The sequence below is a fragment of the Ailuropoda melanoleuca genome, chromosome 15 (genome assembly GCF_002007445.2).
Source record: "Ailuropoda melanoleuca isolate Jingjing chromosome 15, ASM200744v2, whole genome shotgun sequence".
NCBI classification, from domain to species: Eukaryota; Metazoa; Chordata; class Mammalia; order Carnivora; family Ursidae; genus Ailuropoda; species Ailuropoda melanoleuca.
Window position 1 is genome coordinate 91,027,393 of NC_048232.1, and position 26,625 is coordinate 91,054,017.

At 49.5% G+C, this 26,625-nt stretch overlaps 1 protein-coding gene across 1 annotated transcript in view; it reads left to right on the forward strand.

Annotated features, from left to right (window-relative positions):
• Positions 1-26,625, forward strand: part of MOV10L1 (Mov10 like RISC complex RNA helicase 1) — a 70,772-nt gene that overhangs the window by 43,507 nt on the left and 640 nt on the right. Inside the window, exons 17-27 of the mRNA XM_034643699.1 lie at positions 428-525; positions 8,965-9,073; positions 9,538-9,716; positions 10,500-10,646; positions 11,319-11,440; positions 12,530-12,629; positions 13,592-13,756; positions 18,454-18,627; positions 24,771-24,920; positions 25,688-25,795; positions 26,443-26,580. Coding sequence (XP_034499590.1) covers positions 428-525; positions 8,965-9,073; positions 9,538-9,716; positions 10,500-10,646; positions 11,319-11,440; positions 12,530-12,629; positions 13,592-13,756; positions 18,454-18,627; positions 24,771-24,920; positions 25,688-25,795; positions 26,443-26,580 — 1,490 coding nt within the window. The remainder of the gene's footprint in view (positions 1-427; positions 526-8,964; positions 9,074-9,537; positions 9,717-10,499; positions 10,647-11,318; positions 11,441-12,529; positions 12,630-13,591; positions 13,757-18,453; positions 18,628-24,770; positions 24,921-25,687; positions 25,796-26,442; positions 26,581-26,625) is intronic.

Sequence of the window (26,625 nt, forward strand, 5' to 3'; positions counted from 1 at the left end):
TTTGTGGAAAAGTAGTGTTACTTCTTCCCAGAGTATTTTTATAAGCTTCGTGTAAAATTTGGTGTAAAACACAGTCTCTTCAGTCATATGTTACAAGTAAAACTATCCAGTCCAAAGTTTTTTCCCCATTGGCATGTTTCGGTATTTTCTTACTATTTCAACTGTATAAAAATAGCATGCTTAAAGTATTGAAAATGAAGTCATTGCACTGTGCTTTTCCCTTTTAGTCGAATTCACTTTTGTAGCTCCAGAGAGGCGGACGGCTTCATTATGACCTATGCACAGTACTGGTGTTCTGCGGTAGCCGCAGGACCACATACAGAAGTCAGAAGGGAAAGGAAGGCAGAGATGTGAATGACTTAGGTTGCCTCTATTCATCTTTTTTAAGTGTTTCAGTAATATTTACCATTTTACTTTGTTTTAAAAGTGTTGTTTCCAGAAGAAATCATTTTACAGTCTCCCCAAGTGACAGGGAATTGGAACCGTGCACAAGACACCAGAAGCAATGGACAGTCCACCATCAAGGTATTGCTTTGATGACTTTGAAATATTTAAATAGATAATATATTAGCTCTCAATTGGCTGGAGTGTTAGGGCAGTGTAGTTCACAAGTAACCCAAGATCACAGCTCAAGTGAAACTAAGATATTCATACTACGGATTTAGTGTAAAGTTTATGTACAACGATACATAGAACTAAGATGGCCACCATAGAGTAAGTGGGGAAGACCAAGATACGGATCTGTTTGTATGAACTTCTCATTTTATTTTATTTTATTTTATTTTTTTAAAGATTTTATTTATTTATTCGACAGAGATAGAGACAGCCAGTGAGAGAGGGAACACAAGCAGGGCAGTGGGAGAGGAAGAAGCAGGCTCCTAGCGGAGGAGTCTGATGTGGGGCTCGATCCCATAACGCCGGGATCACGCCCTGAGCCGAAGGCAGGCGCTTAACCGCCGTGCCACCCAGGCGCCCCTGAACTTCTCATTTTAGTTTAAAATTACATGCTTTTTGTGTACATTCAGGCACATTTATGTGATTACATACTGCATAGAAAATGTCTGGACCAATATACATCCACCAAGTTGTTAACATTTGTAATCTTTATGACCATTACAAAGGTAGGTATTTTTTACTGCTGCAATTCAGTTGCTCTATAAATAGTAACATAATGCCTGTTATGTGCTGTTCCATGTATTATTATGAGTAAAACAAGTGGTTTTATTTATCATTGTGTTTCCAGTAATGAGTAGAATTCTCCATGTCTGTGGGAGGTTTTAATCTGCAGTTCTGTGCTATTGGAATTTGCTTTTTTGAACATGTTTAAATTTATAATAAATACAAATTTCTAATTACGTCTAATATTTAGAAACTCTTTTACCATTTTATAGCTCCTCTCAAAAAATGCAGTAATGGGAGCTTTGAAATGCCTACATATTCGCAAAAAAATTCTATGAAGGAAGGGAAAAAAAGTTTCTGTTAAAATCATCTTTATTTCTTACCTGATCTAAAAGTAGAAAGAGGTCCTCATTGGAACAGACAGTGTCCTCTGCAAACTCTCCATCACCTCACTTCCTGTTCCGCTCCATGGCCTGATCTCAAGGAGGGTTTGTGATCCTGAATGGGAGATGTGAGGTGGGGAAGTGTTACTGTTTGTGTGGACCACATTCCTGATTAGCTGAATCTTCATATTTTTAAATGCAGAACATTACCTTCTTACGAATTAGCTAGGTTGCACATAAACTCGAGGACATTCCACACATCAACCGAGATGGAATTACAGAGACTGAATTTACCTTCCTACCTTAAATAATTTAAAATCAGACAAAACACATGGCACAACAGTTTCAGACATTCATACATCAGATACCATAGGGCAGTGATTGCTGAGAGTGGAAGCACACAAGGTGGCCTCTGTGCTTGCCCCAGCTTACCATTTTCAGAGTTCCCAGGCCAGGAAGCAGAAAGGGGAGGCCCATGGTCTACCGAATTGAGCAGACACCCCTGGCAGTGCAAGGACAAGGTGCGACAGCTGGAGGAGAGCACAGGAAAGAGAGAACTCTCGGGGTCTGCACAGGCCCCCTTGAGTTTTCATCCCGGGACTCATGAATGCATGCCGGTGAGGAAAAGACCCGAGCCCGGAAAAGAAACCCTGCGAGCCGAGAGGAATCCTGAGTCCCCACGGTGCTGGGCATGGTTTGTTCCCACAGCCAGAGAATTCACAGGGTAACAAGCAGAGTCCTCAGAGGGTGTTGCCTGAGGATTGGGGAGAGCCTGGCCCCACGCTGCCTGCCACCCCACCACAGGCTGAGTAATGCAGCCACATCCCACGACAAAGGTCAAGGATAGTTGCAGGAATACAAAAATATATACCCATTGAGGTGTAAAATTCACAATGGTACCCAGAAATAAACTGAAAAACACAACCCATTATAAGAAATTTCAATCAGTTGAAATCAACTCAAAAAAAAAAAAAAAACCCTAGTATTAACAATCAGCAGACAAGGACATTAAAACAATTACTATAACTATACTCCATATACTCATAAGGAAGAGGAACACACAAATGTGTTCAGTGGAGATACAAACAATAAAAGACAAATTTCTAGAGACAAAAAAGTCAATGTCTAAGATGAAAAATAATCAACAGCCAACTAGACACTATAGTCAGAAAGACTATAGAAACTTGACAAAAAGAAACAATAAAAAGATTTTAAAAAACAGCTCTAAAATATAAAGTGTATTAAAAAAACAGCTCTAAAATATAAAGTGTATTAAAAAAAGAAAAGCATCAGTGAGCTGTGGGACACCTTTAGCAGCCTCCCATCTGTGCAGTTGTCCCAGAGAGGGAAGTATAAGGAATACTAGAAAAAATAGTGGAAACTTTGCTGATTTGATAAAAACCATAAACCCTACATATTCAGGAGACTTATTAACAGATCCGCAGAATAAGAAATCTGAAGAAGACTGCACTGAGGCACATGACAATCAAATTCCTGACAGCCACTTACAAAGAGCAAATCTTAGGAACAAGGAAAGTCTCATCGCATGCCGAGGAGCAGAAACAAGGCCGGCAGCAGGCCTCATGTCGACAGCGGTGTGCGCCAGAAGACAGCGGGACGGCTCTGAAGGTGCTGGCAGGAGAAACTGTCAGCCCAGAACTCTGTGCCCAGTAAACACTGTAGAAATGAAGGGGAAGTAAAAACGTGCTCAGACATGCTCAGGCTGAGAGATGGGGGGTCCGTTTGCCGCTGACCTGCACCACTGGACACGAGTCTGTCAGCACACGGAAGTGACGGCAGGTGGGTATGCGGGTCTACCCAGAGGACTGAGAAGGACCAGAAACTATAAATAGGTACACACATTTAAATAACTCTTTCTTTTAAAAAAATTCTTTAAAAGGTAATTGACTTTTTTAAAAAGAAGGAAATCCTGTAAAATGTGACAGCATGGGTGGACCTGGAGAAATTTATACTCAGAGAAATAGGTCAGTCACAGAAGGACACATACTGCATGATTCCTTTTATAAGAGATTTCTAAAAAATCAAACTCTTGGAATCAAAAGAGCAGAATGCTAAGAGGGTAGATCTGAAGTGAAATCTTACCACAATGAAATTTCATAGTTTTAAAAGATGATTGACTTTTTAAAGCTGAAATAGTGACACTATATTACAGAGTTTGTAACACGTAGACCTAAAATATGCAATAATAGCACCAGGGTTGGGAGAAGAGAGTATTATTTCTTACACTGTATTGATATAATTCACTTGAAGGAAACTGTGATCAGTTAAAGATACACGCTCTAAACCCCGGAGCGACTACTAAATAACAGTACAAAGAGCTAGACCAGCAAAGAAGGTGAAAGGGAATCACAAAAGTTATTAGTTGAAAAGTAAGCAGAAAAAGAGGGACGCACGGACAACCGTGCCGTAACCTGAGTTATTTCCTACCCACTCGTACAGTGGTTTATGTAGATGGGGCGTTGACATCTCTGGCTGTAATCGTGTACCTAGAACAGTTGAGACAGAAAGCAAGTAGCGAGGTGGGAGAGTTCAGTCTGACTGGATCACAGTGCATGTGTGTGGTCTAGACACACTAGGTAGGAGCTGAAGATGGTCAGACCCAACTATATGCTGCCTGTAAGAAAAACGTTCTAAATATAAAGGCACAAATATGTAAAAAGTAAAAGATGGGAAAAGATACAATAAAAAGGATGGAGTGGCCGTGTCCATGTCCGGGTAGGTTTCAGAGCACAGGTCATCAGGATAAAGGTGGCGTCATAGTAACAAAGAGGATAATCATCAGGAATGCGTAACAGTCCTGACACATGTGCACCTGATAACAGCCTCAAAAGAATGAAATGGAAACTGATAAAACTACGGAGAGAACTGGACAAATTCCCTGTGCCTGTCAGCGATGTCCACACTCCTCCCTCAGTTAATGACGGAAAAGAAAGACAGAAGATGGGCACAGCACAGTGACCTGTCAGCCACTGTGACCTAAGGGGTGTTTGTAGAGAAGGCCACCCGAAGAGATACACTGGATACGTGCACTTTGTGTAGAAGTGGACACACAATATTCACCACTGTAGACCCTATTTGAGGCCATAAAACAAGTCTCGTTTAAAAAGGTTAAAGTCCTACAAAATAGAAAGAACCACATAGAAAGAATCAAGTTAGAAATCAATTGCAGGAAGACCTCTAGAAAATCCCCCAAATAGTGAGAAACCGAAAGCACACTTATATGTAACCCACAGATCACAGAAGAAATCGGTGCAGAAATTAGAACACTTCTACCAAAAGGAACGTGATCCCGCAGCACAGCAGAAACGGTAAGCCACCGCTAGAACACTCTTCAGGGGGCGTTCATAGCCCTGAACACCCAAAGTAAGGAAGAGTAAAGGTTTCAACTCCGTGACCTAAGCTTCTTCTTTAGAAAACTAGAAAAACAAGAACAAATGAAATACGAACTAAGCAAAGTAAAGAAAATAACGAAACATTGGCAGAGAAATCAGTAACCTAGAACGCAGAAGGAATGGTACAGGGATCCATGAACCCAAAAGCTGATTCTCAAAGAAGATCAATGAAATTGCTAAACTTGAAACAAGACTGATGAGGGGAAGGCATGAAGACAAATTCCCAGAATCCAGGAGAGAGAGATGACCTTACTACAGACTCTGCAGATGGGAAAGAAGAGAGGGGAATAGTACTGGGGTCGTCAGTGGGACGTGTCAGCTGGCCAAGGTCGTGGGCTGTTAGACGCCTAGTTAAATCTTGTTTCTGGGTGAGGTTGCCATGTGGCTGGGTGCCCCAGTCAGGGCAGGGAGGCATCCCTCCTGTGAGACCTGAACAGAGCAGGCAGGTTCACTGGCACGACTCCTGCCCAACTCCCCTGAGTGGGACCATCAGTCTCTTCCTGCCCTCTGTGTCCAGCTTGCCAGTGGCAGACCTCACACTTCTCAACCTCTATAGTCACATAAGCCAATATGTTATAATAAATCTCTTTTTACCTATATATACATACATCCTATTGATCAAAACGATCAAGAGATCTAGAGAACTCATGTATGCATGTATAGGTGTACGGATGAGAGAGACCAGGAAGGGTTCATCCCAGGAGCGAGAGGCTGGTTTAACCTTCCAAAGTCTCAGTCAGTGATACTCATCATGTTAACAAACCTGATCCCCACAGACACAGAAAAAGCATCCGAAAAGATCCAACATCCATTCCTGATTTAAGGGAAGGGAACTTCCTTCACCTACAAAAAAAACCTGCAGAGTGAATAACAAGATGCGCTTTTCCCGTGAAAGTCAGGGCACCTCCAGTCCTGCCGCTTACTTATGTTCAGCACTGTACAGGAGGTCGTAGACCAGCAACTTGGCAAGAAAAATAAGAGGCACCAGTGTTGTTATGTGTGAAGTCTGACGTGCCCTAAAAAGAAGTCATCGGAACTAATAGATTAGCAAGCTTACAGGATATAAGGTTGGTATACAGAAGTAAATTCTATATACACTGGCATAAACACCCAGAATTGAATCTATAAGACCATATAAAGTAGCATCCAAACGTTGCAGACATTAGGGACAAATCTGACAAAAGATGTACAAGACTACACTAGAGACCTCACAACGCTGAGAGAAGCTGTTGATGTGTCAGAAGGCCCAGACCAACCAATGAACTCAGTGCTGGTCCCGTCAAGTCTTAGCAGACATTTTTGTGGAAATTGACAAGCCAATTCCAAAATTTATATGGAAATGCAAAAGGCCGAGAACTTTCAGAACAACTTTGAAAAAGAACAACAAACTCAGAGAACCCATACTGCCTGATCTTGAAACATTTCACAAAGTTACAATAATCAAGGTGGTGTGGCACTGTCATCGAGATAAACGTGCATCAGTGGAATGAAATAGAAGCTTAGAAATAGACCCACAGGAGTTTGGACAACTGACTTTTTCTACAAAGGTGCAAAGGCAGTCACAGTGGGAAAAGGAGAGCCCTTTTAATGAAAGGCACTAGGACAATGGGATGTCTGTATGCAAAGGTGTGTACGTCACAGCATTCACAAAGATTAATTCAAAGTGGATCATAGCCCTTAATATAAAGCCTGAAACTAAAATTTCTAGAAAACAACATAAATCTTTTCATTTTTGAGAGAGAATGCAAGCAGGGTGGGAGGAGGTAGAACTTTAAGCAGGCTCCACACCCAACATGGAGCCCGGTGTGGGGCTCGATCCCACAGCCCTGAGATCATGACCTGAGCTGAAACCAAGAGTTGGGTGCTTAACCGACTGAGCCACTCAGGCGCCCCAAGAGAAAATCTTCATATCTTTAGGTAAGGCAAAGAGTTTTCAGATGTGATGCCAAAAATGTGATCCATAAAGAAAAAAAATAATGAATTTGGAGTCCAATGAAACTGAATATTTTGCTGTTAAAAAGACATGGTTAAGACAATGAAAAGCCAGTTCATCGCTCGAGCATGAGACTCTTAAAACTGAACCAGAGACATGAACAGACACTTTACCAAAGAATATACAAATCTCCCTTGGCTTACGCTGGGGTCACATCCTGTGAAACCCGGCATAAGTTGAAAATACCATCGGTTGAAAATGGATTTGACACACCTAACGTACTGGACATCACAGCTTAGCCCAGCTAACCTCAAACGTGCTCAGAACAGTGGGGCAAAATCAGCGAATGCAGAGCCTATTTATAATCACGTGCCGAGTACCCCCCAACGTACTGCGTACTGCACCCAAAGTGAAAAACAGCGCGGCTGTCAGGGTACAGGGTGGTGGTCAGGGTATCGGTTGTTGATGTCGTGATCGCAGGCTGACTGGGAACTGTGGCCGCTGGCCAGCATCACAAGAAGATCGTACCACCTATCGCTCCCCAGGGGAAAGATCCAGACTCAAAATTCCAAGTAGTTTCTGCAGAATGCGTACCGCTTTCGCACCATCGTAAGACAAACCATCGTCAGGAACTGTGTATACAGATGGTAAATAAATCCATGAAGAGATGTCCGGCATTAGTCATAGAAACAAAACCACAGTGGGCTGCCACTACACATGGATTAGAGCGACCAAAATTAAATTAACAGGACTGAGCAGACTAAGGGTCGTGAGCGTGTGCGACAACTGGAACCTTGTACAAGTTGCTTTTGAAAAGAGTTCCTTGAGAAAGCTAGACCCCACACTGGCCATATAGTCCAGCCACTTCACTCCTGGCGTTGGCCCCTGAGACCCGAAAACACACGTCCGTCCACACAAGGGTCGTACACAGATGTTCCCAGCAGCGTGCTCAGTAATGGCCAACCCTGGACACAGCCCGGTGGCCGGCCTCATGTGAGTGAAGAAAGGAACGGCAGTACGTCGTTTTGGTGGAAACCAAAACAGGAGCGAAGCATTGACGCGCGGGGACAGCATAGCAGTTACTACACGGAGAAAAGACGTCAAAGAGTGCGTGATCTAGAGCATTCTAGAAAATGTAACCATGCTGTTGACAGCGGGGGGCATGACGAAGGGGCATCTTGTGGGCTCAGCCGGTGTCTAGCTCGTCACGTGTGTCCATGTGTCACAACTTGTCCAGTTGCACACTTTAGATGTGCACTTGTTCTTGTGTGTCATTGATACTCTGGACACTCGTGATCATGGGAAGGAAAATTACTGACCTTCTGGACTAAAACTGGCAATATATATACCATTTTTAATGTAAAACTTTGTAACTATTTTACTTCTAGAACTTGTCCTATGAAAGTAATCGTGTTAGATAGGATGCTGCCCGATTCATGAATTGTTGAATACATCAACTAGATCTTCAAAAAAAAAAAAAATCGTGTGATTGCACGAAGGTCAATGTGCAAAGCTGTTTATCACAGCCTCGTTTGTAATAGGGGAAATCTGAAAACCAGTTTCCTTGGCCCAAGACAGATTGAGTTTGTTTACACACCCACAGAACCAGTTCCCAGGCAGGATGCGGAACGCAGTGGGTCCCTGGCAGCACCTGAGAGGCACTTGACGGACGGTCCCCTCAGAGGGGGTGCTCGCCTGAGCCGCCCCGGCAGCTTGCTCCTGCTGTGGGGGAGAAGTTTGCCTGAGGGGCTCTGCAGGAGCAAGGGACCAGAATTGCCTTCGGCCACTGCCGGTTTCCCCTTGTAGGTGGGCAGGGGCAGGGGAAGGACGTGGGAAGAGAAAAGATGCCCCCGTGAGATAAACATCACCCTGTGTTCTGCCGTCACTACACAGATTTAGTTCATTCATGTTTATTTCTGTAAGGGATTCCAAAAATCCCTAAGCTGTCAGATACTCTGTATTTTTCCTGTGTTTTGAAACCTGTGACCTGTGACCCATGCAAAGAGCTGTTAAATAAAACAACTAGAACACTGACAGGTGTTTATGTTCACTCTTTAAACCTGTGTGAATACAAAGCTTTTTTTTTAAGGCCATTTTTCTGCATGATTATTTCTAGAATAGGAAAGCCATGAAGGACCACACTAAGCACGCAGCCAAGGAGAGGCGGGCTGGTGCCCAGGACACGCCGGGGTCGGCGGCCTTTGCTGAAAAGTCAACTAATCTGGGTGCGTATGGTGAGGGGTGAGCGACCTCGGGAACCCTTGCCTGGAAGATAGGCCACTTGAGAAGCTTGCTCCCGCTGGGGGTGACCAGTCAGGACATGTGTGTGGTGTGACGGCAGCCAGAGAGATGGGCCGAGTGGAGACGTGAGGCTTCACACTCGGTACTTTAACGTGACCACAGGCTGTCTCTGATGGCCTTTTCCAGACCATGTCTCTGAAGTCTAGGTCAGGTGATGCTGCACAGGTAAAGTGGAGAAATGAACCGAGTGGCCCGCATCTTTGCTCTCAGAAAGCAAAGTTCACTTTCCCGACTGCCCAGTGAAGATGAGGTTATGGGCAAGCGTACCTCGGCAGCAGGCTCCTGACCGGCGGTGTCGTGGCCGTCATGGTGGCCCATGCTGGCCTGTGCTTCTGCCGTGCCAAGGTATTTGACCTCTGCCTGACACCGGTTTTCACTTTGAATACAGTAAACGGAGTTCAGACCCCCAAGGTGAGAGAGAAGGAATTTTTCAATCCTGTGCTCAACGAAAACCAGAAGTTAGCGGTTAGAAGAATCCTGAGTGGCGACTGCCGCCCGCTCCCATATATTCTTTTTGGACCTCCGGGAACCGGGAAGACCGTGACAATAATAGAGGCTGTTTTACAGGTAACCACAGGGAGTGGCACGGTTACCAGTGGCCTGAGCTGTGTGCCGCATTCATGTCAGGAGGTGGGAACGAGCTTAAAAAAACCCGTTATTTCATCCTTAGCCAAGTCTGTTTTACATTGTTTATGGGAATATGTGGGATTTTCGAAGTTTATTCGTAGGTGTAGAAAGACTCTTTCTTCTTAGAATGGTCGACCACCCTGAGCACCTGACCGGCTCGGTCGGTGGAGCACACAGCTATTGATCTCAGGGTTTCGGGGTCAAGTCCCAGATCAAGTCAGGTGTAGAGATCACTTAAAAATCTTCAAAAAGAAAAAAAGGAATGGTTGACCATTCGATCACATCATGAATTTTTGTTGCAGAAAAGAAGTTCCCTTTACAGTAGCTAAGGCACCATTCTGCAGAAGTTTCTGGTGGCACCATATTTAAAACGGAGCTTGTAGAGATAGTGTGTGTGTGGCATTTTGTGTGTCATTTGGAATTCAGATTAGCAACTGTGCACTGAGTGCACAGCTGGCATGATACCGCGAGCCACACACATCAGATCCAGCCTGATGCCGTCACTGCCCTGGTGGGGGGACAAGGTTAGGGTCCTGGAGAACAGAGAGCTCTCACCTCCTCTCATGTGTTGTTGGCATGAGCACATGAGGGGCAGAATCATCCCTGCGTGTGTCAGCGGTGGGGCGGCAGTCACAGAATGGGCTGGCGTGAGGCCGCATGGTGCGCACAAGCACTTGACGGGTTGACATTTATCTCCCTGCGTGTCCTGTGTCCTGGTTGAAGGTGTACTACGCTCTGCCGGACAGTCGGATATTGGTCTGCGCGCCCTCCAACAGTGCGGCAGACCTCGTGTGTCTGCGGCTGCATGAGAGCCACGTGCTGAGGCCCGGGGCGATGGTCCGTGTAAACGCCACCTGCAGGTTCGAGGAGGTGAGCTGTCACAGCCAGCTGGAGCAGAAGGGCCCTGCCCACCTGCATTCTCCTTCCTCTGTGACGCGGACTTTCTCAGTGTGTTTTTTGTTAAGGGTTGGGGAGGGGCAGAGGGAGGGAGAGAATCTTCAGCAGACTGCATGCTGAGCACAGAGCCTGACGTGGGGCTTGATCTCACAACCCTGAGATCATGACCTGAGCCAAAATCAGGAGTTGGACGTTAGACTGACTGAGCTGCCGAGGCGCCCCGTCATTCTCCACTTCATTAAATGCTGGTGCTCCTCTGTTATTTGGTACCCAGATGTATTGTTTTGGGGGGTCTGTTTTATTGATTAACCTATAAATACCCCTTTAGGAAAGTTAGAAGTTCTTGGTTTGGTTAACAAAAGAAACTGAATCTAGGAAATGTATGCAGTTGTTTGGGGGAAGGGTCTGCAGGATTCTGTGTTCTGTTCATGGCTGTAGTCGGTAGAACATGGACTAAGTTGATAGGAAGATGTAAAATATTTTGATTTAAGAAAATAGTCTTAAATCATTACTTAGTCATAACTAAGAAGTGGGAACAGGACATTTTCTTTTAGAATTCTTTTCAGCTTTGTGATTACGTCCGATTTAAAGAAACACTTGAAAAGTAACACTTGAAAAGTAAGCTGGCCCCACCCCTCCCCCCAGACTGTCACCGATGCCATCAAACCCTACTGCAAAGATGGAGAAGATATCTGGAAGGCCTCGCGCTTCAGGATCATAATCACGACGTGCAGCAGCGCAGGCCTCTTCTACCAAATCGGAGTGAGGTAGGCACTAGGCACGGCTCGGGGCACAGGGACCCGCAGAAATAGAGTTTCTGTCCTCGTGGAGCTCATGTGCGGGGCAGGATACGAGAACACGGGCTGGGGGGCAGGGAAGACCGCAGCAGCAGTTGGGAAGCCGACGGACAGCTGGGGCTGCACGAAGCTGAGAAAGTGGAAACACGAAACAGTGTGGACTGGTAAAAATAACTTCAAATAACTGATTTATTAAAAATTGAAAACTTAAGTGCTTATATTCTAAGAAAGATACATAACACTGAGTTTCTTCAGCAGGCATTGGACCATAAGGTAGAAAAATGGAAGCGTGCGATTTCCTCGTCTTTCATAGGGAGGGACCTGTGGGTGTCCTGGTGGGGTTGTAACCTGACTCCCTTTGGAAAGAGAAAGGTGGGAGCCCAGAGCGGCTTCACTGCACACCAGCGACTCTGGTGGCGTCCCTGTCGAGCTCAGAGCAGTTTGTCCTGTCGCCAGCAGTTCTGGGGCTTTCGGCACAGCGTCCCCGCTGCAGATCTTTTCTCCGGGCTTATAGTGGGGCAGGGGCTGCCTGGGGCCTGGAGCACATGCTCGGCACTCTCCCCTGGGCCCCCGTGGGTCTGGAGTGTCGGGGTATAGTCCTAGCTCAGAGCATGCTGGAGAGGGCGAATCAGGGAGGGCAGCAGCCACCATGTGCGGGCGTTGCTCAGCTTGACCAGTTCACCCGGTTCTCCCCTCTGCCATGTCGGGGAAACTGAAGCACAGAGGTGCTTCGACCTGCCCGGCATCACATGGCTTGTGGGCGGTGTGAGGAGCACCTGCTCTGATGTGAAGCTGTTGCTGCCCTGCCCGCGCAGTCTCTCATCAGTTTGCTCGTTCCCACCCCTCGTCCTGCTTGCCTCCGAATCCACTCAGACAAGCACAGACGTCGCGTACAGAGTCCCAGGCGCCGGCGGCCTGTAGGTCTTCCTGACCGGGCGACCCGCACCTTCCTGGGCCGGCCTGCCAGGCGCTGGTGCAGCCGTGGCCACGCGGTGTGCTGGCTGTTGCTTGCTAAGACACTTTGACAGAAATGACCATTGAGAACATGTTTGTCTCTAGAGTCGGACATTTTACACACGTGTTTGTGGACGAAGCAGGACAGGCGAGTGAGCCAGAATGCCTTATTCCGCTGGGGCTGGTTTCAGATGCCAACGGCCAGGTAAGGCCTTTTGCTGTGTGGTTCTCATCCCCTTTTTCCTGCACTGGTGGGTGCTCTGCATACCCGACCTCCGTCTCTGCACAGGACAACCCCAGGTGACAGGCTCAGGTGAGGTGCTGAGGACCCTGGGGCTCTGAAGCTGGGACCTTGTGTTCACATACTTCATTCCTTGTGGACAGGAAAGGAAGGGCTGCTCTGCCTTCGGGTTCACTTCTAAAACACCACTGAGAGCTGTTGCGCAGCCAGGGGGTCCTTCCAGGCATTGCCCTGGCTCACTGCCCAGGAGCTGACCTCTCTGCCCCCTCCCCCGCCCCCAGCCGCTAACCCCGGTTATCCTGGGCTGATGCTTTGGCTCTTTTCCTACTCACACCTGCTGCCTCTCCCAGTACTCATCCTGGTAGTGACCTGGGGTCCTCCTCTTAAGCTCCCCTTATCCCTGCTCTCTGCACATGTATGTACTCAAGGAGGGGCCTTTCCAGCTTCTCCTGGGCCCCCTGACACCTGTCTCCTCCCATCTCAATTGTCAGGTGTGGGGGCTGCATAGAGACAGAGCAGGGAGCAGACCTAGTTTAGCTGCTGCATGGGCCCGGGTTGGAAGGGTGGGAGGGAAAAGGGCAGTGCCAGGAGGAAGGGCACAACACATGCTTTCAGAAGACTGGGGCAGAGGCTGTCCAGCCAGTTTTTTCCTTCACATCCCCCACTGCTCTTGTCTGAGCCTCTGCCCCCTCGCTCGGGCAGCCGTGCCACATCCCCTGTCTTCTGCAGCCCAGGTGACTGTGGGGGCCCGCTGCCTCCCAGCCTGCACTCAGGGAGCCTCAGTCTGCCATCAGAAGGCGGGAGGCCAGGCCGTCGCATGCGTGGTGCCCCCACACCTGGTTCCTGAGTCTCCCCTGGCTGTGGTGGTGAGTGTGTGTGACCCCTGTCTCCCTGCTCTAGTGTGGCTGCCCCTTTGTGTGCTGCAGATTGTCCTTGCCGGAGACCCCATGCAGCTCGGACCTGTCATTAAGTCCAGACTCGCCATGGCCTATGGGCTGCACATCTCTATGTTGGAAAGACTGATGTCCCGGCCAGTGTATCTGAGGGATGAGGACGCTTTTGGTGCCTGTGGCGCCTACAACCCCCTGTTGGTAAGCACAGACTCCTTGTGGCACGTGATTCCTCGTGGTGTTCCCCCGCAGTCCCTTTGGCTGCTGGCTCTGGTCCCTGTGTGCACTGAGCCGCACCTGGGGGAGGGGGGAGGCAGATACCTCACACGCCCCCTCCCATCTCAGAGGGGACTTTGGCCAGCACCTCTGTCCCAGCCACTCAGACGGGTGCTTCACAGCCCCAGAGGGATCCAGAGTTCCAGGCAGCCCCATCCAAGGCTGATGGCTGAGGTTCTGTGGGGCCAGACACAGTACGAGTGAAATCTGGGTTAACCTGGGAAAATGGGAAAGCGCCTTCTAATTTGTCATCCGAAAGACAAGGCCATGTGTCTTCCTGTGCTGCTGGTTTGCTGGTTAACCTGCAGATTCCCCAACTGTGACTGTTTTGAGGGATGGGCCTTGCAATCTGCATTTTAGCCCGCCAGCACCCCCCCACCCACCCAAGCACACTGGAGCTCGGGAACCTTGGGTCTCTGGGGTCCCTCATTAAGATGAGCCAAGTAGCATATTCTCTGGATGCCTATGGTACAAAAACAAGGAGAGTTTTTCTAAATTTTAACAGTGAACAGAAATGAGATGCAGTGATCCTGGGCAGATTGACCTGGAAATGGTTTGAGACCCTTGCCAGGCTGTCAGTCCTCAGGCCCTGGAGAATAGGAGAGACAGGAGCATGTGGGAGGTGGCGGCTGCTGGGGAGCACCAGGCTTCAGGAGGCACTAGAGGACCGTGTGAGCTGGTGGTGAACTTGTGCTGGCCCAGACTGAGCAGCAGAGAGCCCCCTGCATGTGGGGGACACCTCTGTGCCACCCAGCATCCATGTCCCCAAGCCTGATGGGCAGCTGGAGGAAGGGGAGGCCTCCAGCCAAGGCTGGGATGGCCATGCTGCATGCTGGCCTCCTTCAGGCAGGAGCCTCAGCCTCTGGTGTAGGCATGGGTCAGACAGGGTGGCAGAGCTGCCTCGGTCTGAGCGCACTGCACCTGCTTTCTCCCCACAGGCCCTGAAGCTACAGCGAGTGTCTGGGGACAGAGGGCCTCTCTCCCCTGGCACCCTATAGGCTAACGCAGGGCCTGGCTTGGAGAGTGAGAAGCTGAGATGCCAAATTGAGTTTGGGGTTTTGATTAACATCTTGGAGATTGGACACATCATAATGACTGAGCTGACGTTTGCTGCCATCAGTTAGTAGAAGGGTCTTAGGTCCCACCAGGCCCTCCCCCCAGGAACGAGGGAGGACGCCTTGTACTGAAGGACGCCCCAGGCCAGGGGGAGGCAGAACATAGGGTGTTCTTGCTCCCGGTGCTGGTGGCGTCACAAGCAGCTCTCCACAAGGTCCCAGCCAGGCTTTCAGCTGGCTGTGGGTCGGGGGGGTGTGCCCTTCGCCACCGTGGTCTCATGGCCCAGGCACCAATGGCCACCTGCAGCCGAGCTAAGACGAGGCTTCGTGGGTTCATGTAAAGGCCAGGGCTGCAAGAAAGTGGATGCGGAGTGAAGTGTGCAGCCGGGCACACAAGCAGACCCTCCGCCCCCAAGGAAGACTGCTCAGCTGTCTACACCCAGGAGGCTATCCAAGCAGCTTCCTCCTCTTCTCTTTGCCTGATGTTCACCTCTTCTGTTAAAACACGGACTCTGGGCCTGCCCGTGGGTTCGGAGGAGCCGGCTCCAAACCACTTTACTTCTCAACAAACCCATTGTTCTCAGGAGCTTTGCAGTCCAAATGCATCTTCTGGGGGAAGAGCTCTCCTGTCAGGGACAGTGCATTCCAGTCAAGTGGTGGACGTTAAAATCCCTGGGATAGAAGAGATGCCTTTCATACCCGGCGTCAGTGAGGAGCCCAGTGGGGGTTAGGGCACCCTGGCGGCCGTGGGGAGCCAGGCCTGGGCACTCCACGCAGCCATGGGCAGGCCTCGCAGCAGCCCTGAGCAAGTGTCCACCTCGCTGTGGGGGCCCTGGCCACAGCCATCACAGCGGCATTGTGCAAAGCCACATGGATGCCCGCAGGCTGCCAGCAGCTGCCCCACCACCTGAGTTTCCCAGGAGCCTCCCCTCCATCTGTGCAGGGAAAGGAAGGCAGGACGGCCTGAGTGCCCAAGGCCTGGGGTACGGCAGCAGTGGGATTGCAGCATGGGAAACTGGGATGGAGAATGGGCGGGGCCTTTCTAGGCCGTGATGGTGCCCAGTGATGGTGGTTGTGATGGGGAAGCCACAGAAAAGGGGAGGTGGGTCAAGAAGTCTTGAGCCAAACAAGACAAGGGGGTAGGGAGCGGCCGCAGTCGGGAGTGGGGCAAGAAAAGCCAGTTAGACTCTAGAGCCTCAGCGTTTTCCAACCTGCAGATAAGGAAGAACCTGTCTAAGGGGAAGGGTACCTGCAGCTCCCTGGAGAATGCAGTGGACTCCCAGGGCCTACAGATGGGGGACTGGGACAGAGCTCACTCCCTGGGCACCAAGACCTCAGTTTCAGCCTGTCAGAATCTGCCTAGGCCAACTCTTTTGAGGTGACCCATCCAGGTGACCCTGGGACAGCCAAGGCTGGGTTCGGGGCCAGGTGGTTGGGAGGATTTGTCAAGCTGACAGGGCACAGGATGGACAAAGGTCCAGTTCAGGCTGGAACCGGGGTCATCTGTAGCTTTCATTCAGTTGTGGAGCGAGAGGATTTGCTTTCCGACGTCCAGCAGACAATATGCCTGCAGCAGCGGCATCAGCTCCAGGGTTAGGAGGAGCCTGTGTGCCCCTGCCTGGGGTCTTCCTGGGCCTGGACTGATTCCTACTGGGGCCCAGCAGCACATCTGGGGAGGCCCAAGGCGGTCTGGACACAGAGCAGACAATGTCCTTCGCTCAGCCTTCCCAAGAGCCTGGCTGCGGCCTCCCCCAGGGCACAAGCAGCTGCCACCTCCAGAGGCTCCTGAGCCCGGGCAGCACCCGGCCGGCCCTCAGCCCAGTCCATGGCCGCACTCACCCGCCTCCAGTGCCATCCCTGTTCCCTGAGCATGGGAAGGCATGGCCAGAGACCCCTTTCCAGGGGCTGGGGGCACAGGTGAGAAAGGTGAGCAGGACGCTTTTCAGGATGCCTTCGAGACTCCAGGGGAGAGTGGGGCCTGGAGGTGGAATTAGCCCTACAGAGGCTGAGGGGAGACCCCAAAGAGGCGCACAGCGGCCTGCCAGCCCTGCAGCCACCTCCTTGCCTGGCTTCAAGCCCTTCCTGTTCATCACCTGCTCCATCAAAACCACCACTGGGCGGCTCAGGCTCACTCAGCCACTCCCCATCTCAGTCTTCCAGCCAAAGCCCCATGATCAAGAGGGGGCTGGAGACCTCCTTGAGCCCAAGGCGCAGGCTCCCCTTGCCTCCACAAACTCCCCAGCCAAGAAGCACCCAGCCAATGTCGGCCTCAACTCCTCTGTGGACTGGGATGCATTCACCCATGAGCCAGCCCTGCCATCTGCTCCAGGTCACAGATCACCTACAAATCGGGACCTTTAAGACCTGCGCCCTCCCTGGCTCTGAAAAGCGAAGACCTGCTTACGGCATGTGCTTTTTTTGTAGGGGATCCTTTTAAATCAGGCTCACCTATTTACCCTCTTCATGAAATTTGTGTTTTCTTACAAGGTCTTAGAGGGAACAGTTTAGGGGAGCCTGAGTGGCTCAGTTAAGCATCTGCCTTCAGCTCAGGTCATGATCCCAAAGTCCTAGGATCAGGCCCCAAGCTGGGCTCCCTGCTCGCTGGGGAGTTTGCTTTTCCCTCTCCTTCTGTGCATGTACTCGCTTGCTCTCTGCCTCTCTTTCTTTCTCATAAATAAATAGAATCTTTAAAAAGGGGGGGGGGGAAGAGTTTAGTCCTGTCCTTAGTTCTCTCAAGAAAGGGCTGCTCTGACCCAAGTGTCCATTGATAGATGAATGGATAAAAAAGATGTGGTGTAGACATACAATGGAATATTACTCAGCCATCAAAAAGAATGAAAGCTTGCCATGTGCAACAACATGGATGGATCTGGAGGGTATAAGTGCTAAGTGAAGGGCCACCTGGGTGGCTCAGTTGGTTAAGCGTCTTTTTGACTCAGGTCATGATCCCAGGATCCTGGGATCCAGTCCCGCATCAGGCTCCCTGCTCAGCATTCCCCCTCTGCCTGTTGCTCTCCCTGCTTGACCTTTCCCTCTCCCACCTCTCTCTGACAAATAAATAAAATATTTTTTAAAAATCCTAAGTGAAATAAAGTAGAGAAAGGCAAATACCATATGATTTCACTCATTTGTGGAATTTAAGAACCAAAACAAAGAGACAAACAGGCTCTTAAACACAGAGAACAAACTGATGGTCACCAGAGGGGAAGTGGACGGGGTGTGGGTGAAAGAGGTGAAGGGTAATGATTAAAAGTGCAGGTATCATGACAACCACTGAGTAATGTATAGAATTGTTAAATTAATTGTTAAATTGTTATATCGCACACCCGAAACTCATATAACACTGTTAATTATATTTTGATTAAGAAACCAAATACCTGGTTCAAAAAGTTGTTAGAGGTGCAAGAGCACTTCCTAATGGGTGGCAGGTGACAGGCTAGGAGAGGGGGACCGGCAGAACCTTGGGGCTGTGATATGAGGTGGGTCTCAACGTGTTTCTCTTGGACGGAAATGCAACATGCGTGTGCCGATTTGGCTTGGGACCTGCTGCCAGCTCTCTCCTTGCAGGTTACAAAGCTCGTGAAGAACTACAGATCCCACCCAGCTCTGCTGGCACTACCGTCCAGGCTGTTCTACCACAGAGAGCTTGAAGTCTGCGCAGACCCCAAGGTGGTGACCTCCCTGCTGGGCTGGGAGAAGTTACCAAAGAAAGGCTTCCCCCTCATCTTCCATGGCGTGAGGGTGAGTTGTACACTGAGGGAGGGTCCAGGAGGACGTGGCTCAGCTCCAACAGCTGGATGTCCCCTCAGTGCTGTTCATGGGTTTATGCCTGTTGGTCATGTATGCTTCGTTCATTTCAGTTGATAATGAAGCGTTTGTCAGTCGCTGGGGGGCTGATGGCCATGCTGGTGCCGAAGAGTCAGAGCGGTGGGGAGGGCCTCTGCCCCTGCAAGGCCGGCCCATCAGCCACTCAGGTGACTGCATACAGAACAGGCTTCGGAGGGTGCTGGCCTAAGTGGGCATCGGAGGGTGTCACTCTAAAGGAGTTACGTGGACAGTATTAAAAATGTCGTGTAACTGTGAGTGGGAGGTTGGGCTGACGAGCAGAGCTGGGGGAGCCTGGGTACCGGTAGCTCCCATGCCCACCAAGAGTGACCACACACCTTGTGAGTCTGTCAAGTGAGTGAACTGATACAGGGTGGGGAGAGCCTCCCCCCATCATGGGCTCACCAGGTGGGGGGTTCCCCAGTAGGAAAGAGCTAGATGCTCAGTAGTCCAAAAAATGACAAGTGTGCCCTAAAATCAGGGTTTGTATTGGAATTTGGTTGTTAGAACCAGAGGGCATCTTTTGCATTAACCACCGCCAAGTTCTCATCCAGAATTGAGGCTGCACCCAGACCCTAGGACAGGAGGAGCTAGTGCCGGGGTGCCTCTGGGGTGGTGTCTGCCCTCTTCCCATGCAGCCTGCTTTCAGGGTGCATGAGTCCAGATGACAGCACCGCTGCCTCGTGCCTCTGAATGTGCCTGCTTTCTCAGAAGTGGATGGAGAGGTAGAATTGCATATTCAGGTGTGGCTGTGGAATGCCTGTCCTTTGGACAAAAGAGAATTCAAGGCAAGGGGGTTCTGTAGTGAGACCAGTACCTCCTAACTTGGAACACAGCGCAAGCCCCTATTGGCTGGTGCCGTCTTCCAACCTCGTATGCTATTCTCCCTCCCAGGAACATTCTGCCCTTGCTCTGTCCATGCTCACAGCTTTCCTATACATCAGAAAAACAGGTGAGAAAAGGTAGCAGGGGACCAGCAATCTCTCTAACATTTGCTAGACGTCAGCCTAAGGAGAAGTAAGCAGAGCTGCTGCAGAGAGCCAGCTTCACCTGAGTGCATGACGTGGGACAGGCCCGTGATGTCCATGAACAGAGGGACCAGTACTGTTCTGCCCATATTAGTTCATGTATTTAACGCAGTCTACAAAGAAGTCACAATGGGTTTTTTCATGAGAAAGTGACTATAAATGTGAAAATGTGTTGTAAGTGTGCAAAAAGCATAGAAGAATGTGATACAAAGGCAGCTAGATAACAGACTACTGACTGTAGCAAATAAAAGCATACTTTTAGACTCAAAACAAAAACAAAAAAAACCACCAACCACCACCACCGTAGGTCAGTGGAACAAAGTCCAGAAACATTTATTTAGTAAGGATTTTTTAAGGGCCTTATTTTGTCCCAGACTCCACTCTATGCCCTGAGTATAAAATGGGGACAAGGCCTCTGGGGCCGTGTTGCAGAGAACATCGTCTACTCCCTTCATTTGAGCAAAAAGGGCTTTATCACCAGTTTAATGGCCTCGGGATTGCTGGCGAGACCTGGCTCTTGCTCTTCCCTTGCACACTCACCCTTGGCTCCTACAGGCCACTCCCGAGTCCCTGGGATGCAATGTGAGACACGCTTCCTGGCAGGCACCCCCTCGTGGGAGTGTTACCTTGACTTACACCTTCCCCTGGGGAGGCTCTGGAAGGACCTCTGTCTGACTCGCTGCTCCATCCCCATGCCCGGCGCATCTCAGCAGAGCAAGTGCAATAGAACGTACTGCATGAACATTGTAGGGCAGGGCCGAGCCCCAGGGTGGCCCAAGGAGGGACCACCGAGGTCACTGTGGTCTTGTCCTGGTAGAGAAGGAGAGTTGGAAGCCTGCGCCACAGTGGACAGGTGGCTGATCTCTGACTGACTTCTGCTGCCGTAGAGTCAGGTGAGACAGCACAGTCCTGTCAAAGCCTGAGATACCGACTATATGACCCTTTACAGAAGAGATGTGGCAACCCCCGGTCTAATTTAAAAAGCCAGCTTTGTACTTATTTACGTTTTCTTCTCTTTGTTTTGTTCCTTAATCTCAGCTTTGTCTTTAAGGAACCCCCTCAATAACTTCCTTATTTGTTTTCTTTGTTGTAATTCTCCTCAGATGGGCACTTCATTCCCATACCCCTCATCCTCTTGATTGGGAAGGCAGTGGGCTGCCATCTTGTAGCTTTCTCTTTCCACATGTCTGCTGAGAGATCATCCTTTCATGATTTCTGGACATTTATAACTTTCTCTTTATTTTCTTTTTTGATCCAAGGGTTATAGAGAAGTATTTTTCTTTCTTTCCAAGTGGCTAAGAATGCTTTTTACCTCTTTTTTTTATTTATAATTTTATTAGGTTCTGATTGAGAACTATGGCCTGTAAACTCTTTGCTTTTACAAATTTATGGCCAAATAGGTATCAGGTTTGGTAGATGTTCTAAGGACATACCCTTCCCCCCCCAAATGCATCTTCTCTATTTGAGGGATATAAGTTCCGTATACACTTTTTTAAAGATTTTATTTATTTATTTGAGAGAGAGCACAAGGATGGGGGGAGGGGCAGAGGGAGAGGGAGAAGCAGACTCCCTGCTGAGCAGGGAGCCCAACTCGGGGCTCGATCCCAGGACCCCGGGGTCATGACCTGAGCCAAAGGCAAATGCTTAATCAACCGAGTCACCCAAGCGCCTCTCCATATACTTTTTTTTTTTTTTAAAGATTTTGTTTATTTATTCGACAGAGATAGAGACAGCCAGCGAGAGAGGGAACACAAGCAGGGGGAGTGGGAGAGGAAGAAGCAGGCTCACAGCAGAGGAGCCTGATGTGGGGCTCGATCCCATAACGCCGGGATCACGCCCTGAGCCGAAGGCAGATGCTTAACCGCTGTGCCACCCAGGCGCCCCTGCTTGTTTTCTTTTTTCTTTTTTTTTTTTAAAGATTTTATTTTTATTTATTCGACAGAGAGACAGCCAGCGAGAGAGGGAACACAAGCAGGGGGAGTGGGAGAGGAAGAAGCAGGCTCACAGCAGAGGAGCCTGATGTGGGGCTCGATCCCATAACGCCGGGATCACGCCCTGAGCCGAAGGCAGATGCTTAACCGCTGTGCCACCCAGGCGCCCCTGCTTGTTTTCTTTTTTCTTTTTTTTTTTTAAAGATTTTGTTTATTTATTCGACAGAGATAGAGACAGCCAGCGAGAGAGGGAACACAAGCAGGGGGAGTGGGGGAGGAACAAGCAGGCTCATAGCGGAGGAGCCTGATGTGGGGCTCGACCTCATAACGCCGGGATCACGCCCTGAGCCGAAGGCAGACGCCCAGCCGCTGTGCCACCCAGGCGCCCCCTTCCATATACGTTTTTTAAATAAACTTACGGACTCTGTTATTTAGCTCTTCTGTGTCCTGACTTAGATTTTGCCTACTAGGTACTCCCACTACGGGAGGAGAGTGGTGATGTCTCGTGTTATACTTGTGCTTTTTTATCAAATTCTTTTTGAATTTCTAATGGTTTCTGCCTTATGGCTTTGACTACTGTGGTGTTTCCTGCATACAAGTTTAAGATTGTCTTTCTCATCATATAATGTTCTTCTGCCCTTCCATGTTTTAGCCTTAAATTCCACCTGGTAATATTAATGTTGTCACTCCTTGCTTTTTTTTTTTTTAAGATTTATTTATTTATTTTAGAGACAGAGTGTGTGTGGCAGGGGGAGGGGCAGATGAAGAGAAATCTCAAGCAGACTCCCTAGTGAGTGTGGAGCCCAACTCAGGGCTCAGTTCCAGGACTCTGAGATCATGACCTGAGCCAAAACCAAGAGTCAGAGTCTGAACCGACTGAGCCACCCAGCCGCCTCTCCTTGTTTATTTTTATCTGGTATCTTTGTCCTCGCTTTTTATTCTTTATTATGTTATTTTAGGTATCTGTCTTAGAAGAGCTAGTTTTTATGTCTAACCCAATTTGAGAGTATCTGCTTTTAATGAGATCAGTTAGTCCTTGGTTATTTATCTTTAGTCCTTCATCTTTACCTTTTTTATTAATTATTATTATTTCTTCCTTTTTCTTATTCCTTGTAGGTGATTGGTTGCTATTGAATGTTTTTCTTTTCAGTTTCTGAGCTTCATCACACTGAAGGTTTTTTTGGGATCTTATCTATTACAAATCTAAAGGACAAATTATGGGGCGCCTGGCTGGCTCAGTTGGTGGAGCATGTGACTCTTGATCTCGGGCTTGTGAGTTCAAGCCTCACATTGGGTGTAGAAATTACTTAAAAAATAAGTAAGCTATAGGGGCGCCTGGGTGGCACAGCGGTTAAGCGTCTGCCTTCGGCTCAGGGCGTGATCCCGGCGTTGTGGGATCGAGCCCCACATCAGGCTCTTCTGCTATGAGCCTGCTTCTTCCTCTCCCACTCCCCCTGCTTGTGTTCCCTCTCTCGCTGGCTGTCTCTATCTCTGTCAAATAAATAAATAAAATCTTAAAAAAAAAAAAAAGTAAGCTATAAAAAATAAATAATAAAGGATAAATTACGTATGACTTAACAACAGCAAAAAACATCCTCAAGGGGCACCTGGGTGGCTCAGTAGGTGAAGCAACTGCCTTTAGCTCAGGTCATGATCCCGGGGTCCTGGGAGTGAGACCTGAGTCAGGCTCCCTGCTCAGCGGGGGGTCAGCTTCTCCCTCTCCCTCTGCCCCTCCCCCCATCCTTGTGCTCTCTCTCAAATAAATAAATAAAATCTTTTTTAAAAATTGTCAGAATTAATGCATTCTAATTGCTGTATCCGGTATTCTTGTGTGTGTGTGTGTGGTAAAACACATATGACATAAATTTACTCCATTAGCCATTTTTAAGTGTACAATTCAGTACTGTTAAATATATTCACATTGTTTTACAACCAATTGTTAGAACTTTTCTATCTCCCCAGACTCGGTCCCCATCACGCACTCTCCCCCCAGCCCCCGGCTCCGCCGTCTGCTCTCTGTCTCCAAGTCTGACCACTGCAGGTGTCTCCTCGGAGTGGAACCAGACAGGATTTGTCCTTCCGTGTCTGGCTTACTTCACTCAGCACAGTGTCGGCAGGGCTCCCCCAGGTCGGGGCAGGTGTCAGCAGCTCCTTCCTCTCTAAGGCAGAGAGGACTACTCCACGGTGTCGATGGGCCACATTGTGTCTGTCCCTTCGTCCATCGGAGGACACCGGGGTTGCTTCCACATTTGGTCTGCTGGACTAACGCTGCCAGGAACGTGGCTGTGCACATACTCGTCTGCGTCCCTGCTTTCAGTTCTTTTGAGTATGTACCCAGAAGTGGGATTGCTGGGTCATATCGTATTTCTGTGATTAATTTTCTGAGGAGCCTACGCACTGTTTTCCACAGTGACTATAGCAACTCACGTTCCCGTCAGCAGTGTCGGGGGTCTGGTGTCTCCACATCCTCACCGACACCTGTTTTGTCTTTTTCATAGTAGCCGTGTGTGAGGTGGGGTCTTGGTGATGAGTGACGCTGAGCACCTTCGCCTGCTTGTTGGCCAGCTGCGTGCCTTCTTTGCTGCTTGCCTGAGCAGCCCACACCTAGATGTGGGGAGGGAGTGGGACCCTGAGTGCATGGTCACCTGCCTGGCCCGTGACAGGGCTGTGCTTGCCACCTGCTGAACTGACCACAGCTGGCCGTCCGCGTCTGCAGGCCACGCAGTCTGCCCTCACTCTGGCCCCCTAGGCTCTGGCTGCCCCAGTCACCCTTCCCTGCCTCTAGCATGCCCCCTGCACACGCGTCTGTTGGCGCAGGCCTCGCTGATGGTCCGCTCCTGTTGCCGCAGATCACACACGGCCCCCAAGCAGCCCTTGTCCTCTGGGCTCTTGTTGCGGTTGGGGTGGGTGTCACCATTACTGAAGCTGGTCTGCCCTGCTGCAGTCTCCCGTCTGCGGGAGCGCGGGGTGTTTTTGGTCATATTCATGTCGTACTCCCAACACCTGCTTCTGCACCGTCCTTGTTCATAGTCCCCCTCACAAGCATGTTGAGGAAATGAAGTGATGGACGTCCCATTCTTTTGTCTCCTAATTCACTCAGGGCAGTGAAGCTCGTGAAGGGAGGAGCCCATCGTGGTTCAATGCAGCCGAAGCCGTCCAGGTCATGCGCTACTGCTGCCTCTTGGCCAGGGGCATCTCCAGCCAGGTGTCTGCAAGTGACATTGGTGTGATCACGCCCTACCGGAAGCAGGTGTGGACCTGCCGACCACTCCTTTGAGCGTCCTTGTTCACGGAGTCTGGAAGGAGAGTGAAGACTAGCTCCTTTACGTGGCACAGAGTCCCTCCACAGCCACTGCATCTGCGCCCCCGCCCAGCAGGGGGCTCCCACTGGCCAGTCCCACACACTGCTCAGACCCGGGGCGCGGAGGGGGTGCTGGAGCTCTCGGTCTGGGTCTGTTCACCTGCCAGCAGCAGTGAGGGGCCGGCCTCCATGCCCCCCTGGGGAACAGAAGCTTCCCCTACGCTGAGCTGTCTCCTATTCTGTATGCTTTTCTCCAAGATTTCAAATGGGGTTTTCTTTCAGCAGCACCGTTGGAGAGCCTTGTCTCCAGACACACAGTGCAGGGCCCGGCTCTGCCCAGTCCTCCAGGAGCTCGCTCTTCACAGAGATGCCCCCTCCCTTCCTGCAGTGGTTGCACAAAGCCTGCTTCCAGGCCTGTGTCCAGCCACTCAGCCCTGCCCGACTGAGGTCCCCACACCGTCCCCAGGGGATGGCCATATGCCCCCGCCCTCCGTGCTGTGCACTCATGGGGAGAGGGAAGCCTCGATGCTGACACACGCTGCCCCCTTTCCCCAAGTATATGGGATCTGAAATCAGAATCTGTGTTATAACCAACTCAGATGAAACAGGATTTGGAATTGAAAAGCAATATTGCATATTGGTTAATATTTGGTTTATGCTTAAATATATAGAGAAATGGTCAAATTTGTAAAGTTTTACCTTTATCTGCTTCGAAGGTGGAAAAAATCAAAATTCTTTTGCGAAATGTTGATCTGATGGACATAAAGGTCGGATCGGTAGAGGAGTTTCAAGGGCAAGAATATCTGGCCATCATCATCTCCACCGTAGGTGTTCCTGTTTTTAGTGGGGGTGGCAGTGTGTGTGGTGTCCACTGATGGCTGTGGGGTTCTTGGCACGTCCCGTAGGAAGGGGCAGAGGCCCCTCGATGGCGCAGGGAAGCAGTCGCAGGATGGAGGTGCTCTGGCATCGTTGCCAGCCCTGACTGCAGGAGCTCCTTAAAAACTCAGCTATAGACACAAAAACAAACAAAGAGTTCCAGGAAGAAGTGGTAAGTATGCTGGAGAAGGAGGGACAGGTGCTCAAAGAGAAGGGGATGGGTGCCCGCCCCCCACGCAGGCCGCAGTGGCTCAGCCCCGCGCCCAAGGAGCCCCAGCTGTAACTCTACGAACTCTGTGTTTCACTTGTAAATCCTCTTTACTGAATAGCACATGTTAACTCGTAAATCCTGTGTGTTAACAGCACATGTTAACTGCAGAGAACTTAGAAAATTCAGGTAGGATAAAGGGAACGCTACACCCAGAAATACATGAGAGGCTCTCGTGAGGCTCCTCCCACAGCACTGGGTTTTTCCTTTTTGAGCCAAAAGAGTTATACTGATGTTTAATATTTTTAAATGCTTTTAAAATACCAGGTTTCTTTCTATGTCAGAAAACTTACGATACCATTTTTATTCATCTTTGTGTTTTTTTAGGTACGGTCAAATGAAGATAGATTTGAAGATGATAGATATTTTTTGGGGTTCTTATCCAACTCAAAAAGATTTAATGTTGCAATCACCAGACCCAAAGCCTTGCTGATTGTGCTGGGAAATCCTCACGTTCTGGTCAGAGTGAGTCACCTGAAGAGGGAAGGGCTTGGGGACAGGGTGCCACTC